Source organism: Mya arenaria, chromosome 14 (assembly GCF_026914265.1).
Source record: "Mya arenaria isolate MELC-2E11 chromosome 14, ASM2691426v1".
Taxonomy (NCBI): Eukaryota; Metazoa; Mollusca; class Bivalvia; order Myida; family Myidae; genus Mya; species Mya arenaria.
Window position 1 is genome coordinate 4,519,321 of NC_069135.1, and position 17,690 is coordinate 4,537,010.

At 37.2% G+C, this 17,690-nt stretch overlaps 1 protein-coding gene and 1 pseudogene across 1 annotated transcript; both read left to right on the forward strand.

Annotated features, from left to right (window-relative positions):
* Nucleotides 1-2,166: 2,166 nt before the first annotated feature.
* On the forward strand, nucleotides 2,167-10,188 carry LOC128218466 (elongation factor Tu, mitochondrial-like). Its single transcript, XM_052926139.1, has 2 exons — nucleotides 2,167-2,599; nucleotides 7,174-10,188. The coding sequence occupies exons 1-2, from the start codon at nucleotides 2,182-2,184 to the stop codon at nucleotides 8,154-8,156; spliced, it is 1,401 nt and encodes a 466-aa protein (XP_052782099.1). The 5' UTR covers nucleotides 2,167-2,181; the 3' UTR covers nucleotides 8,157-10,188.
* Nucleotides 10,189-10,448: 260 nt separating this feature from the next.
* Nucleotides 10,449-15,466, forward strand: LOC128217472 (uncharacterized; annotated as a pseudogene).
* Nucleotides 15,467-17,690: the final 2,224 nt, after the last annotated feature.

The following is a 17,690-nucleotide window of genomic DNA, read 5'->3' on the forward strand; positions in this document are numbered from 1 at the left end:
AATAGATAGATGTATTCGTGCAATGTCAAAGGTCATTAAACATGCACTAAATAATTATTTATTTTCATGAAAAGTGATTACATACTACTAATAAGCAATAATTGATCATAATTTTATCACAGAATGTTTGATACTGTTTAAAAAATTATATTACTTCTTGTATCGATGACACATAATGGAACCAGAAAATTGTGTTGACGTTTGCAAAAGACATACGAGTGTGGCGTTTTGCAAACGTGGGAAAGGGGCTGAATAGTGCCCCTCCTATAGGGCAGAACAAATCTTCGAACGCTAAGTTATATTCTCACCAATAGCAGGGGTAGCATTTTTCAAATCGGCTTAACTTTTATTTTGGTATATAATCAGTCAATCGATTTTCATTACATGAGTCGGTCGGTTTGTAACAGAGACTGGGTCAGTAGGAAAAACAACGAAGCTGGTTAAATGGTTATTTAAGCATTTACTAAAAAACACTTTATACAATTTGTTTTGCCCGTGTGTCGTATTAAACAACATATTTCGATAAAAACATACAAAAAATATTTAACCATGACCTAGTTATCATTAATCAAGTTTTGGTATATTACATTAAACACATATACATTGCTATTAGTATCACATTCTTATATAATACTTACAACAGGCAATTAGGATAATGCCATTTTCCACATGTTAAAGTAATCACTTTTTTACTTAGCTGTATGCTATTTGGAAGCATTTTCCAATCATGTTTGCCATTGAAATAAAAGAAATACTGTACTATGCCTTCAAAATGGTACATACAATACTAAACTTGTTCTCCTATAATACCTGGTATGAATAAACATCTCGACATTTGATAAAATTATCCTCCATAGAACTTGGACATTTGTCATGGAATTCTGTATGGCATGGATTTATTCTAAGTTGTCTACAATACTGTACGACATTTAATATACAAAGATGACAAAAAATGCCACTTTGAGCAAGATTCTTAAATGAACATTGTTAATCATTCGAGCAGTTTAATATGTTTGCGTATTTAAGTATATGATTTAGCGTTTTGGAGAGACCACAGTACCAAGACGCGGAAGCGTAATCAAGGTGATATTATGTCAACCCGTTACAAATAGATTTTCCTGAAGGTTGGTTTAAAAGTTTACTATGCCCCTAGAATTAACTTTCTGAACAAAACTGTTCACAATTGATCATCTCGGTACCTGATGAACCAGAGAAGAATATGGATTCGCGATAATTGACTAACTCTTGGGATTCTATTTCAGTACCATTTGTATTGCTTTGATTATATATAGGATAAATTATATAGTGACATTTACGAATAGCATATGTTAGGATTGGATTGTATGTACCATTCCTGCGCATATCGGTAATCTGCTTTAACTCCAACTTTAACTCGACTAACAAAAATTGTTAATTCAACTTTTTGTAATGAATAATGGCTGCAGCTTAGTTACGAGCAACTCCATATAAATGTATGATTTAAATTTATAAAGGATTATCTTTGATGATTTAGAGACAAATTAAGAATCTTGTCATAAGTCGTCATATAATACACAATTTCTTGCCACGGGTTCAGGAAATATGCTAGTAAACGTATTTTTGTTTGTTTCGTCTTTATATATTATACTTTAAAATAATAGCAACAAATAATGAGCTTCAAAGCTGAACTCTCACAGATTGAACGTTTTGACAATTTTTTTTATGTCTTGGAACAAGACAATTTTTGCGAAAATCCATGGAAACCAGTTATATAAAGACTACTGACAAAAAACTGGATCGCAAATTTTTATTTTTATGTTCAAAAATTGATGTTTTTTCCATTTTTCTTAAACCGTTAGTAATCTTTAAGCCATTAAACATTAATTTTCGATCGGAAATATGAATATCTGCGATATGATCTTCTGTCAACAATCTTTTATCATTGGTTTGCAGATATTTACGCAAAAATTGCTCTATCCATGACAAAAAATAAAAACGTTGTAAACTTGGTAAATCTGTGAGAGTGAAGCTTTGATCAAGAAATAGAACCTTACCTGTTGAATTCTTTAAACTGGTGTTTATTAAGTAACTTGCGACGATCAAATAACCGTTTTGATATTTGCCGATTTTACAAGACTTTTTGAGAAATTGCGAATCACATAAATTACAAGATTTACAACACCGGTGCGTGTGCGGAACAAAATGGCGTCGCATGTGTTTCGTAAACTGTTCCTTTTAAATAAATCGCCGGTTTCGGCGCAGTACGGTGCCAATGTTTGCATTAGGAACTTGTGCGTGTCGGCGACACTTCGGTTTGCAACTCCTGGCCCCCCGGTTGCTGGGAAGGCGACGTTTAAGCGCGACAAACCTCATATTAACATAGGAACTGTCGGTCACGTTGATCATGGCAAAACGACCTTGACAGCAGCAATAACAAAAGTGCTCGAAGAAAAGAAAATGGCAAAGTTTATGAAGTATGAAGACATAGACAAGAATCCAGAGGAGAAAGCTAGAGGAATCACCATCAATGCCACCGTTGTTGATTACGAAACTGACAGTCGCCATTATGGCCATGTTGACTGCCCTGGGCATGCTGATTACATAAAAAACATGATCACTGGTACACACACATTATTTAATTTAAACTGTGTCGACATAATCATTCCCATCATATTTATAAGTATGACAAAAATGCCTGACTTCCTTCATTAATAAATGATCATTATTATGGAGGCTTTACTCTCATCAGAGTTGCGTCTAGTCCAAATAATTGTACGTTGACAGATAGATTTTTGATATGGCAAATCCTTCACGTACAAATTGTTTAGTATCAAAAGTGGGTAGTTGTTCCGATCAGGATTCTGGGTTAAAGCATATAGCGTCTATAAAATATCATAAAATCAAGAAATAATATGAATCATATTAAAAATTAGCTAATCCATATGTCGTTTGTTGGTATAAAATTAGTTAGATGACAAAAGGTCATTACAGTTAGCCAAGTATTTGTACCTACAGATTAATTACATTATGGAGTAAATCTATTGAGGCCCCTTTGGTCAAGGTCATGGTAACTATAAATAAAAAAGGGTAAGAACTTCAGTTGGGGTTGACTAAATTTGGTACTTAGGAAGATTTTATTGGGACCTTTCAAGGGATTGGGGTTTGATGCCCCTGGGATCACGGTCAAGGTAGCTTGTACCATTTAAAAACAAAAAGTTTTGAACTGAATCTCACTTCAAAAGCTGAAGTTCTTCTAACAACAGTTTTTTTTCGGTATTTTGGGAATATGACCTATACCCGTGAGATTGGGAATTTTCGCGTCAATTTTGGCAAAATTAGGAAATTCTTCATAAAACCATCCTGACCAGGATACTATATTACATACATGTCATATTTTTTAAAAACTCCACAGGGGATTTGTTTAGAATATCAGGAGATTTGGGTCACATACCAGGGGATTTTCATTATCGCCATGAAGTGCTTTGGGGCATGTGCCAATTCACTTTGTTTAACCCCTTAATTATTATTTCTATGAGAAACTGTCATATTGCATTATAAAATTATTTTTAATAAAAAGACAATTTGATAGCCTTAAATTGGATACAAAATGTGCTATCTATTAAAAATAGACCTGTTTTGCAATTGAACAAAAGCAAATGAATATTTTTTTGTAAAATTTCATCAACTTGTTTCCTTTTGTCATTCAACAAAAATTAAATGCACCATCATTATTAATAAATAAAGACTTGTTCATTTCACCGGGTTGTCTACTTTCAGTTTCACTTCTCAGTTCTGTCATATTCTGATATTGGCAATGAAGGTCAATGTCATGTATGTGAGGCATGACAAAGAACAGCATTGTCTATTAGTTATTTTAATCCCCTTCTGCGCCGAATCATTTACTGTCAACTTTAAATTATTATGCCCCCTTCAAAGAAAAGGGGTATATTGCTTTGCATAGGCATGTCGGTCGGTCCGTCTGTAGACCAAAGCTTGTCCGAGTGATAACTTAACGATTCCTGGATATATGGTCATCAAACTTGACATGAAGTAGATGACCAGTAGATGCTTCCTATTGATTTTAGGGCTCATCAGGTCAAAGGTCAAGGTCACAGTGACCTTTAATGGTAAAATAATTTTAAAGCTTGTCCGAGTGATAACTCAACAATGCCTACACCTATGGTCATCATACTTGATATGGGACTTGGTCCTGACCAGTAGATGACCCCTATTGTTTTTGGGGGTCATAGTGCCAAAGGTCAAGGTCACAGTGACCTTTAATGGTAAAAAGTTGATTGTGTGGAAACTCGACAATGCCTGCACTCATGGCCCTCAAACTTGACTTGGAGGTTGGGCCTGACCATTAGATGACCCCTATTGTTTTTGGGGGTTCATCGGGCCAAAGGCCAAGGTCATAATGACCTTGAATGGATAAAGGTTGTCCCAGGGATAACTCGACAATGCCTGCACCCATGGCCCTCAAACTTAACTTGGAGATTGGGCCTGACCAGTAGATGGCCCCTATTGATTTTAGGGGTCATAAGGTCAAGGTCACAGTGACCTTGAATGATTAAAGAATATCCGAGTGATAACTCAACAATGCCTATACCCATGGCCCTCAAACTTGACTTTGAGGTTGTGCCTGACCAGAAGATGACCCCTCTTGATATTATGGGTCAAACAAGGTCACAGTGACCTTCAATGCAAAGTCAACAATTCCTGGACGTATGGTCATCAAACTTGACATGAAGGTTTGGCCTAACCAGTAGATGACCCCTCTTGACTTTGGGGGTCATCGGGCCAAGGTCAGGGTCACAGTAACCTTTAAAGCAAAATAGTAAACAAATCTTCTCCCAGGGATATCTCAACAATGCCCGAACGTATGATCATCAAACGACATGGAAGTTTGGCCTGACCAGAGGATGACCCTGATTTTAGGATTTTAGGAGTCATCGGGTCAAATGTTTCATGTGATAACTCGACAATGCCTGCATCCATGGCTCTCAAACTTGTCTTGGAGTTGCGTCTGACCTGTAGATGACCCCTTATAATTTTTATGGGTCATAGGTCAAGGTCACAGTGACCTTGAACGAAAAAAGCTTGTCTGTGTGATAACTTGTCAATGCCTGCACCCATGGCCCTCAAACTTGACATTTAGATTTTTGTTGATCAGCTAATGACTCCTGGATTTAGAAGGTCATAGAGTCAAAGGTCATGGCCATAACACACTCTTATCTTCACACTTTGAATGGTCATAATCTTAAAACTGCCTTAACGGCATCCAATGGCAGTGACAAATCAGCTGTCATTTTGGTCCAGGCATATTTCGTTCAATTGTCCATATAATCCTGACTACATGGCGCTCAGGGGGTGGGGCATAGTGTTTGACAAACATCTCTTGTTAATCCTTATTAACATAATGACACATGATATTAACACAATGTGAAGAACTCTTTAATTTGTTACATGCTCTCTGATTGGATAAAAAATATAGTTCAACCAATGAAAATCCACCTTTGACCCAGATATTACATCATTGTATGTCTCTGTGAATAGACGCGTGCATGTAGGGGAAATAATTGTTTGGTTTATATTTTCATCGTCATTTTTCTCTTTTTTCTTTCGTAATTTTTGGAACTCCAGATTGGGAATTTTTATTCATAAATTGGGAAAAAAAGATACTTTTTGCCATTGGGAACATGACAGAATACCGGCTATAAAAATTGCTGAAAAAAAAGTGTTTTTGTTGTTTGCGGTCTTTCTAGTTTAGTATTGCATGGCAAAAGGATTTGGAACTGGATAAAGCGAAATTATTGAAAAGCGGCTATTTTCTGAAGTCCTCATTTGCCAATTTCGGTCATAATTTCAATTCACTGAAGGTTCGTCTCAATAGTCCAATTTAGTACAGGGTCCTCTCAACTTGAGAAAGTACATAATGTTTCCAGAGGATTTCACATTTATTTTTTGTGTGTTTTTAATATCTAGTTTATAACTGTAAAAGTTTTATACAGAAGACATAACTTTAACACAATTTTCCAAACCAAACCAGTTTTTTGGCCTTAAGGCAAACAGAAGTATTTAATCTCACTGACCATTTCAGATTTTTGCTTATAAAACTTATACAGTCGGACCCAGTTTGCACTAACCTGACCTGCTTCCCTTCTCCCTCCCTCAAGATATTGGGTTCAAACAGTCTTTACCCGCTCACTGTTATAATATGCTCTTTTATTCATGCACATAAATTGTCAAATTTATTTTCCTTTCAGTTTGTATACTAAGAAATTCTGAACTGTTGATGATGATACACAGATAGTTTTAGTTACATGTATATACTCCATTTCATGACTTCAAACTGCAATCCCTTGCAAAATGCTGTCAGTCGGGGCTGTTGTCTTTCCTGTGATCTCCTGTAATGGCTCTTGTTTCCCTCCAAACCCCTCCAAGATATATTTACTCCATGACACGAGAAGATTGAGGTGTCGATAAGTGAAACAGAATTTTTTTGTGGGATACTATTAGAATTTTAAAATTAGCCGACAAAAACAACAACACAGGCACCTCTTCCAAAAGCATGGAAAAATCCCTTTGTAAAATCAGAAAAAACATTCACAAAAAATCCCTGAAAAATGTTTCACAAGGTGTGCAAGTTTCTTATTCACTGTATGTTGGAGCCTTTGTAGGTTTAGGTTTTGTTGATGCAAACTAAGCTAATTTATTATTTCATTACAGGTTGAACTTTGTGCTTAAATGTCATGTAAAGGTCATGGTATAAAAATTCATTCACTAGCATTTAAATTTATCTTGTCTCCGTGTTTGATTTTGAAGAAAAAAGGGCAACAAACAATTATAGTCTTAGACTCGAGTGTCCATCAGAGGTGGCATCAATGCGCAAACACTAACTGTTTAAAACTCAAAACTGTTTGAAGTTATGAAAATTTAATTTGGTACACTAGTTGAGAGTGACATTATACACATGTATAGCAGGCTCATTGCTCTAACTTTAATAATTGTCAAGTTGTCCCCTTTCTTTGACTTTAAAATTGAATATAAGTAAGTCACACCATGGTCTCTTGTGACATGGTATGCTTATAGATTTTGAAAAGTTTTTAAACAGAGAATTTATAATATATACATGTTTGCGTGTAAGGAACTTGCTTGGATGAAATTAGAAATGCATTATGTCAACCATTGCAGGTGCTGCTCAGATGGATGGCTGTATTTTGGTAGTAGCTGCTACAGACGGTACCATGCCACAGACCAGAGAGCACCTCATTCTTGCAAAGCAGATTGGCATTAAGAAGCTTGTAGTGTTCATCAACAAAGCTGATGCTGCCGATGCTGAAATGTTAGAACTTGTTGAGATGGAAATTCGTGAGTTATTGACTGAAATAGGTTTTGATGGTGACAACACCCCTATTGTTTGTGGTTCAGCTCTGAACTGTCTGAATGGTGAAAATCCTACATTAGGGAAAGAAAAGGTACTGGAACTGTTGAAACATGTGGATGAGTATATTCCACTTCCCCAAAGAGACCTTGATAAAGACTTCAGTTTACCTGTGGAAGGAGTTGTAAACATCACAGGCCGAGGAGTTGTGATTACAGGTAAGCTTGACCAGGGCGTCATAAAGAAAGGTGATGCCTGTGAGGTCATTGGCTATGATAAGAAATTGAAGAGCTCTATTCAGGGGATTGAGATGTTCCGACAGTTGCTCGATCGTGGGGAAGCTGGGGACCAGATGGGATGTCTTGTAAAGGGTATTAAGAAAGAAGAAGTCAGACGAGGCATGGTTCTCTGCAAGCCCGGCCTGTACGACTTGCACAACTATGTTGAGTCCCAGCTCTACCTATTGAAACCTGAGGAAGGTGGGAGGACAAAGCCCATCCTGCCGTTCCAGCAGCTTATGATGTACAACAAGAGCTTCGCCATGGCTGCCACTAGTGAGATCCCTCACAGGGACATGGTGATGCCAGGTGAAGACACCGCAGTCAGGTTCGTCCTCGGTCATGGCATGCCGGTTACTGAGGGCGACAGATTCACACTGCGCGACGGCAAGGGCACCATAGGTTATGGAGTGATCACCTCTCTCCTGGAACGGCGCGACCTTGCAGAATTTGAAAAGGTGAAGAAGGAAAGAAAGAAGGCTAGAAAGGCTGCTGCAGAGGCTGAGGAGCAGTAGACTGAACTTCTGGAAAATTTTATCAACCATGATCAAATGTTCATTAGTTTATCACCTAGTTATTTGCAATGTTGCTACAGTCATGGAATTTCTTATCTAAAGTATACATATTATGAAATGGTTAGTATTGCTATATTGAATTATGTGAGTATGTTCATTTTAGCTGGTTCAATTTCTACTCTGATACATTTTCACCTTCTGATGTCTGTTCATTTTATAGAGTGTTTGTTTGCTGATAAATCTGTATGTGATTTAATATAAAAAAAAAAAAAAAGACTTTTGTTAGTTCGAAAAAATTGACTTACTGTTAGTTTGAAATAAAAATTGTTTGACATTAGGTAGCTAGAAATTATACTAAAATTTCAGGTCTCGGGTCATGATTTGGTTGATAATTTAAAAAAAGTCAAAGTGTTGACTAGATTATGTTCTTTTTTTATACAATCTAGGAAGGAAAGGTTAGATAATTGGTCAATTTTATGAAATATAGGTCTCATGGCATGATCAAGTTGTAGAGAAACACTTAGGCCTCATTTACTACTTTATTTTAATGAAACTTGGCAAGAATGTTGCTGTTAATGACAGGTTTGTGTATGAGTCATGTTGGTAATGAAGAGAAGCGAATGATTTTAATGAGTTTAAAGACGCATAATCTACCGAACGTAAATGTACGAACTACCTAATCTACACGTAGGTGAAACAAAACTACCGTATCTACACGTAAGTGTACAAACTACCGTATCTACACGTAGATGAACAAACTATCGTATCTACACGTAGATGTAATTAAAGCGTTGAATTGCCTTCAGCCTGCAATGTTATGTGAATATAGTCATGTAATTGTAAAAAATAATTATAATACCCCCGACAAACGAAGTCTGAAGGGGGTATATTGGCGTCACCCTGTGGTCAGTCGGTCGGTTTGTCGGTCGGTCCGTTGCAATTTACCTTGTCCGGAGCATAACTTAAAAAAATCTGGATGGAATTGGATTAAACTTCATACAATGATACAGCATAATGAGAGGAAGTGCAGTGTACAATAACCATAACTCTATTCTTGCTTATTACTGAGTTATTGCCCTTCGTTACTTTTTTTTTGTCCGGAGTATTACTTGAAAAGTACTGGATGGGATTCATTGGAACTTCATACAATAGTAAAGCACAATAAGAGGAAGTGCAAGTGTTCAAGAACCATAACTCTACTTTAGCTAATTACTGAGTTATTGGCCTTTATTTTATTTTTTTTGCTGTCAAATATTTTTCCAGACATTAACTTGCAAACTACTGGATGGAATTTATTAAAACTTCATACAATGATAAAGCAAAATGAGAGGAAGAGCAGTGCACAAGAACCATAACTCTATTTCAGCTAATTACAGAGCTACTGCCCTTCATTACTTTTTTCTTGTCCGGATATGGTAGTGTGTACATCTACGTGTAGATACTTCCTTTAAATGTGATATATATGACTCGTTGTGTAAAGTATTGGACAAAACTGATAAGCATGCCTAACTATAGGTACCCTAAAAACTGTTATCTAATGCTTCGCGAGTTAGACGGTGCTGGCAAGACAACATGGGCCACAGGAGTGAAAATACTTTTATTCGAACATGGTTTCGGTTTTGCATGGATCGCTGGCGAAGTAGGAAATATAACAAACTTTATTGTGCTATTTAAAAGCAGACTTAAAGACTGTGCAATGCAGAAGATGCAGGGATTTGTTGATTCTTCTCCGAAAGCGCTGCACTACAGACATTATAAAAGTCTTTTAAACCCAGAAAGATACCTTTCCATGGATCTACCATTCATATTGAAAAAGACATTTTCTAATTTCCGTTGCTCTAGTCACGTATTGCAAATTGAAAAAGGCCGACACGATAACATTGATCGGGACTTCAGGTTTTGTCCTTATTGTTTGAAACGAAATGTCTATGTTATAGAGGATGAATACCACTTTTTATTACTCTGTCCGTTGTATAATGATGTTAGACAAACGTACTTGTATGACCAACTTGAAAATAGAATGATAACGCTTCACTTGTTTTACAAACTATTATCAGACTACAATAGGCGAAGTGTTATATTGGTTGCACACTATATTGCAAAGGCTTTTGCTATTCGAGAGGAATTCATTCGTGATCGATAGTTTTCTATCATAGTTATATTTTATATTACTATTATGTAATTCTCTGATATTTGTATTTTGGGCCGGAGGCCTTGTACTACAATAAACATTATGTTATGTTATGTTATACGGTAGTTTATATATCTACATGTATACATCTACGTGTGGATATGGTAGTGTGTACATCTACGTGTGGATATGGAAGTGTGTACATCTACGTGTGGATATGGAAGTGTGTACATCTACGTGTGGATATGGAAGTGAAAAGTCTACAGCCTAAAACAGCTCTTTATATACAAAATACCGTACATACACGTAGATGTACGATTAACCGTATCTGAACGTAGATGTACAACTACTGCATCTACACGTTGATGTATAACTACCGTATCTACATGTTGATGTACAAACTACCGTCTATATACGTAGATGTACAAACTACCGTATCTACCCGTATTTGCACAAACTACCATATCTACACGTTGATGTACAAACTACCGTATCTACACGTTAATGTACAAACTACCGTATCTACACGTAGATGTACAAACTACCGTATCTACACGTTAATGTACAAACTACCGTATCTACACGGAGATGTACAAACTACCGTATCTACACGTTAATGTACAAACTACCGTATCTACACGTAGATGTACAAACTACCGTATCTACACGTTAATGTACAAACTACCGTATCTACACGTAGATGTACAAACTACCGTATCTACACGTTAATGTACAAACTACCGTATTTACACGTAGATGTGAAAACTGCTGTATATACACGTAGGTTTACAAACTGCCGTATAAACATGTAGATATGTAGATGTTCGATTTACCGTATTTGAACGTGGATGTACAAACTACCGTATCTACACGCTGATGTACAAACTACCGTATGTACAAGTTGACGTACAAACTAACGTATCTGCATGCAGATGTACAAACTACAGTATATCCAAGTTGATGGACAAACTACCGTATCTACACGTAAATGTACAAACCACCGTATATACTGGTAGATGTTAAAACCGCCGTATATTCTCTATATGTACGGTTTACTGTATCTGAAAGTGGATGTGCAAACTACCGTATATACACGTAGATGTACACACTACCATATCCACACGAAGATGTATAAACTACCATATCCACACGTAGATGTATAAACTACCATATCCACACGTAGATATATGAATTACCGTATCTACACATAGATGTATACACTACCATATCCACACGTAGATGTACACACTATTATATCCACACGTAGATGTACACGTCCATATCCACACGTAGATATATAAACTACCGTATCTACACGTAGATGTACACACTACCATATTCACACTTAGATGTACACACTACCGTATATATACGTAGATGTACAATATACCGTATCTATCCGTATATGAACAAGCTACTGTATGAACACATAGATGTATAAACTACCGTATCTACACGTAGATGTATAAACTACCGTATCTACACGTTAATGTATAAACTACCGTACCTACACGTAGATGTACAAACTACCGTATGTATACGTAGATGTACAAACTACCGTATCTACCCGTATATGAACAAGCTACTGTATGAACACGCAGATGTACAAACTACCGTATCTACACGTTAATGTACAAACTGCCGTATCTACACGTAGATGTGAAAACTGCTGTATATACACGTAGGTTTACAAACTGCCGTATATACATGTAGATGTACGATTTACCGTATCTACACGTAGATGTACAAACTACCGTATCTACAGGTATATGAACAAACAGCCGTATCTAGACGTAGATGAACAAACTACCGTATCTTTACGTATATGTACAAACTACCGTATCTAGATGTAGATGAACAAACAACAGAACGTAGATATATGAACTACCTACCTACACATAATTGTACGAACTACTGTATCTAAACTTAGATATATCAACTACCTTATCTACTCGTAGATGAACAAACTACACGTGTATGTACTACTTACCATGAATACATGTAGATATACGAATTACCATATCCTTAAGTAGATGTACAAACTACCGTATCTACACGTAGATGAACAAACAGCCGTATCTACACGTAGTTGAACAAACTACCGCATCAACACGTATATGAACAAACCACCGTTTCTACACGTATCTTTACGTATATATACAAACTACCGTAAATACACATATATGTATAAACTACCGTATCAACACGTATATGCACCAACTACCGTATCAACGCGTATATGCACCAACTACCGTATCTACACGTAGATGTACGAACTACCGTTTCTACACGTAGATGAACAAACTACCGTATTTACACGAGAGTGTACAAACTACCGTATCTACACGTATATGCACCAACTACCGTATCAACCCGTATATGCACCAACTACCGTATCTACACGTAGGTGTACGAACTACCGTTTCTACACGTATATGTATAAACTACCGTATATACACGAGAGTGTACAAATTACCATATCTTTACATTGAGCAACAAACTACCGTATCTACACATAGATGTACAAACTATCGTATCCACACGTCCATGAACAAACTACCGTATCTACTTCTAGTTGTACGAACTACCGTATCTGCTCGAAGATGTACAAATTACCGTATATTTACGTAGATGAACAAACTACCGTATTACACGTTTATGTACACATTACCGTATCTACACGTAGATGAACAAACTACCGTATCTACTACTAGTTGTACGAACTACCGTATCTGTACTTAGATGTACGAACTACCGTATCTGCTCGAAGATGAACAAATTACCGTATCTACACGTAGATGTACAAACTACCGCATCTACAACTAGTTGTACGAGTTACCGTATCTACACGTAGATGAAAAAACTACCGTATCTACACGTAGATGTACAAACTACCGTATCTACACGTAGATAAACAAACTACCTTCTCTACTACTAGTTGTACGAACTACCGTATCTACACGTTGATATACAAACTACCGTATCTACACGTTTATGTATAAACTACCGTATCAACAGGTTGATGTACAAACAACTGCATCTACTACTAGTTGTACGAACTACCGTATCTACACGTTTATGTACAAACTACCGTATCTACACGTAGATGTACAAACTACCGTATCTACACGTTGATATACAAACTACCGTATCTACACGTTTATGTATAAACTACCGTATCAACAGGTTGATGTACAAACAACTGCATCTACTACTAGTTGTACGAACTACCGTATCTACACGTTTATGTACAAACTACCGTATCTACACGTAGATGTACAAACTCCCGCATCTACACGTTGATGTACAAACTACCGTATCTTTACGTTGATGTACAAACTACCGTATCGACACGTAGATGTACAAACTTCCGCATCTACACGTTGATGTACAAACTACCGTATCTTTTACGTTGATGTACAAACTACCGTATCTACTACTAGTTGTACGAACTACCGTATCTACACGTTGATGTACAAACTACCGTATCTACTACTAGTTGTACGAACTACCGTATCTACACGTTGATGTACAAACTACCGCATCTACACGTTGATGTACAAACTACCGTATCTACACGTTGATGAACAAACTACCGCATCTACACGTTGATGTTTAAACTACCGTATCTACAGGTTGATGTACAAACTACCGCATCTACTACTAGTTGTACGAACTACCGTATCTACAAGTTGATGTACAAACTACCGTATCTACACGTTGTTGTACAAACTACCGTATCTACACGTTTACGTACAAACTATCGTATCTACACGTAGATGAACAAAAAACCATATCCACACGTAGATGTACAAACTACCGCATCTACTACTAGTTGTACGAACTATCGTATCAACACGTTGATGTACAAACTACCGCATCTACTACTAGTTGTACGAACTACCGTATCTACAAGTTGATGTACAAACTACCGCATCTACTACTAGTTGTACGAACTACCGTATCTACAAGTTGATGTACAAACTACCGTATCTACACGTTGATGTACAAACTACCGTATCTTTACGTTGATGTACAAACTACCGTATCGACACGTAGATGTACAAACTTCCGCATCTACACGTTGATGTACAAACTACCGTATCTTTTACGTTGATGTACAAACTACCGCATCTACTACTAGTTGTACGAACTACCGTATCTACAGGTTGATGTACAAACTACCGCATCTACTACTAGTTGTACGAACTACCGTATCTACAAGTTGATGTACAAACTACCGTATCTACACGTTGTTGTACAAACTACCGTATCTACACGTTTACGTACAAACTATCGTATCTACACGTAGATGAACAAAAAACCATATCCACACGTAGATGTACAAACTACCGCATCTACTACTAGTTGTACGAACTATCGTATCTACACGTTGATGTACAAACTACCGTATCTATTACTAGTTGTACAAACTACCGTATCTACACGTTTATGTACAAACTACCGTATCTACACGTTGATGTACAAACTACCGTATCTACTACTAGTTGTACGAACTACCGTATCTTCACTTTGATGTACAAACTACCGTATCTACCACTTGTTATACGAACTACTATATCTACACGTTGATATACAAACTACCGTATCTACACTTTTATGTTCAAACTATCGTATCTACATGTTGATGAACAAACTACCGTATCTACACGTAGTTGTACAAACTATCGTATCTACACGTTGATGTACAAACTACCGTATCTACACGTTGATGTACAAACTACCGTATCTACTACTAGTTGTACGAACAACCGTATCTACACGTTGATGTACAAACTACCGTATCTACTACTAGGTGTACGAACTACCGTATCTACACGTTGATGTACAAACTACCGTATCTACACGTTGATGTACAAACTACCGCATCTACTACTAGTTGTGCAAACTTACGTATCTTCAAGTTGATGTACAAACTACCGTATCTACACGTTGATGTACAAACTACCGTATCTACACGTTACGTACAAACTATCGTATCTACATGTAGATGAACAAAATACCATATCCACACGTAGATGTACAAACTACCGCATCTACTACTAGTTGTACGAACTACCGTATCTACACGTTGATGTACAAACTACCGTATCTACACGTTTATGTACAAACTACCGTATCTACGCGTTGATGTACAAACTACCGCATCTACTACTAGTTGTACGAACTACCGTATCTACACGTTTATGTACAAACTACCGTATCTACACGTAGATGAACAAACTACCACATCTACACGTTTATGTACAAACTACGGAATCTACTAGTAGTTGTACGAACTACTGTATCTACCTGTTGATGTACAAACTACCGTATCTACTACTAGTTGTACTAACTACCGTATCTACACGTTGATGTACAAACTACCGCATCTACACGTTGATGTACAAACTACCGCATCTACACGTTGATGTACAAACTACCGCATCTACACGTTGATGTTTAAACTACCGTATCAACACTTTGATGTACAAACTACCGTATCTACACATTGATGTACAAACTACCGCATCTACTACTAGTTGTGCGAACTACCCTATCTATAAGTTGATATACAAACTACCGTATCTACACGTTGATGTACAAACTACCGTATCTACACGTTTACGTACAAACTATCGTATCTACATGTAGATTTACAAAATACCATATCCACACGTAGATGTACAATCTACCGCATCTACTACTAATTGTACGAACTACCGTATCTACACGTTGATGTACAAACTACCGTATCTACACGTTGATGTACAAACTACCGTTTCTACTACTAGTTATACAAACTACCGTATCTACACGTTGATGTACAAACTACCGTATCTACACGTTGATGTACAAACTACCGTATCTACACGTTGATGTACAAACTACCGTATCTACACGTTTATGTACAAACTACCGTATCTACACGTTGATGTACAAACTACCGTATCTACTACTAGTTGTACAAACTACCGTATCTACTACTAGTTGTACAAACTACCGTATCTACACGTTTATGTACAAACTACCGTATCTACACGTTGATGTACAAACTACCGTATCTACTACTAGTTGTACGAACTACCGTATCTACACGTTGATGTACAAACTACCGTTTCTACACGTTGATGTACAAACTACCGTATCTGAACGTGGATGTACAAACTACCGTATCGACACGTTGATGTACAAACTACCGTATCTACACGTTGATGTACAAACTACCGTATCGACACGTTGATGTACAAACTACCGTATCTTAACGTGGATGTACAAACTACCGTATCGACACGTTGATGTACAAACTACCGTATCTACACGTTGATGTACAAACTACCGTATCGACACGTTGATGTACAAACTACCGTATCTGAACGTGGATGTACAAACTACCGTATCGACACGTTGATGTACAAACTACCGTATCTACACGTTGATGTACAAACTACCGTATCTACACGTTGATGTACAAACTACCGTATCGACACGTTGATGTACAAACTACCGTATCTACACGTTAATGTACAAACTACCGTATCTACACGTTGATGTACAAACTACTGTATCGACACGTTGATGTACAAACTACCGTATCTGAACGTGGATGTACAAACTACCGTATCGACACGTTGATGTACAAACTACCGTATCTACACGTTGATGTACAAACTACCGTATCGACACGTTGATGTACAAACTACCGTATCTGAACGTGGATGTACAAACTACCGTATCGACACGTTGATGTACAAACTACCGTATGGACACGTTAATGTACAAACTACCATATCTACACGTTGATGTACAAACTACCGTATCGACACGTTGATGTACAAACTACCGTATCTGAACGTGGATGTACAAACTACCGTATCGACACGTTGATGTACAAACTACCGTATCGACACGTTGATGTACAAACTACCGTATCTGAACGTGGATGTACAAACTACCGTATCTGAACGTAGATGTACAAACTACTGTATCGACATGTTGATGTACAAACTACCGTATCTGAACGTGGATGTACAAACTACCGTATCGACACGTTGATGTACAAACTACCGTATCTACACGTTGATGTACAAACTACCGTATCGACACGTTGATGTACAAACTACCGTATCTGAACGTGGATGTACAAACTACCGTATCGACACGTTGATGAACAAACTACCGCATCTACTACTAGTTGTACGAACTACCGTTTCTACTTCTAGTTGTGCGAACTACAGAACGCGGATGTTTTAATCACTGTATGTAGATATGTTAAGGAAGTATGGCCGTACAGAACAACGTGATGAGTGAAATAGAAAAACAAATACTTAACCCTCTTTTTCATAGTCGACTGTATTCAAATGTCCCAATCTCTAAGCGTTGAAAAATTGTCCACATCAATA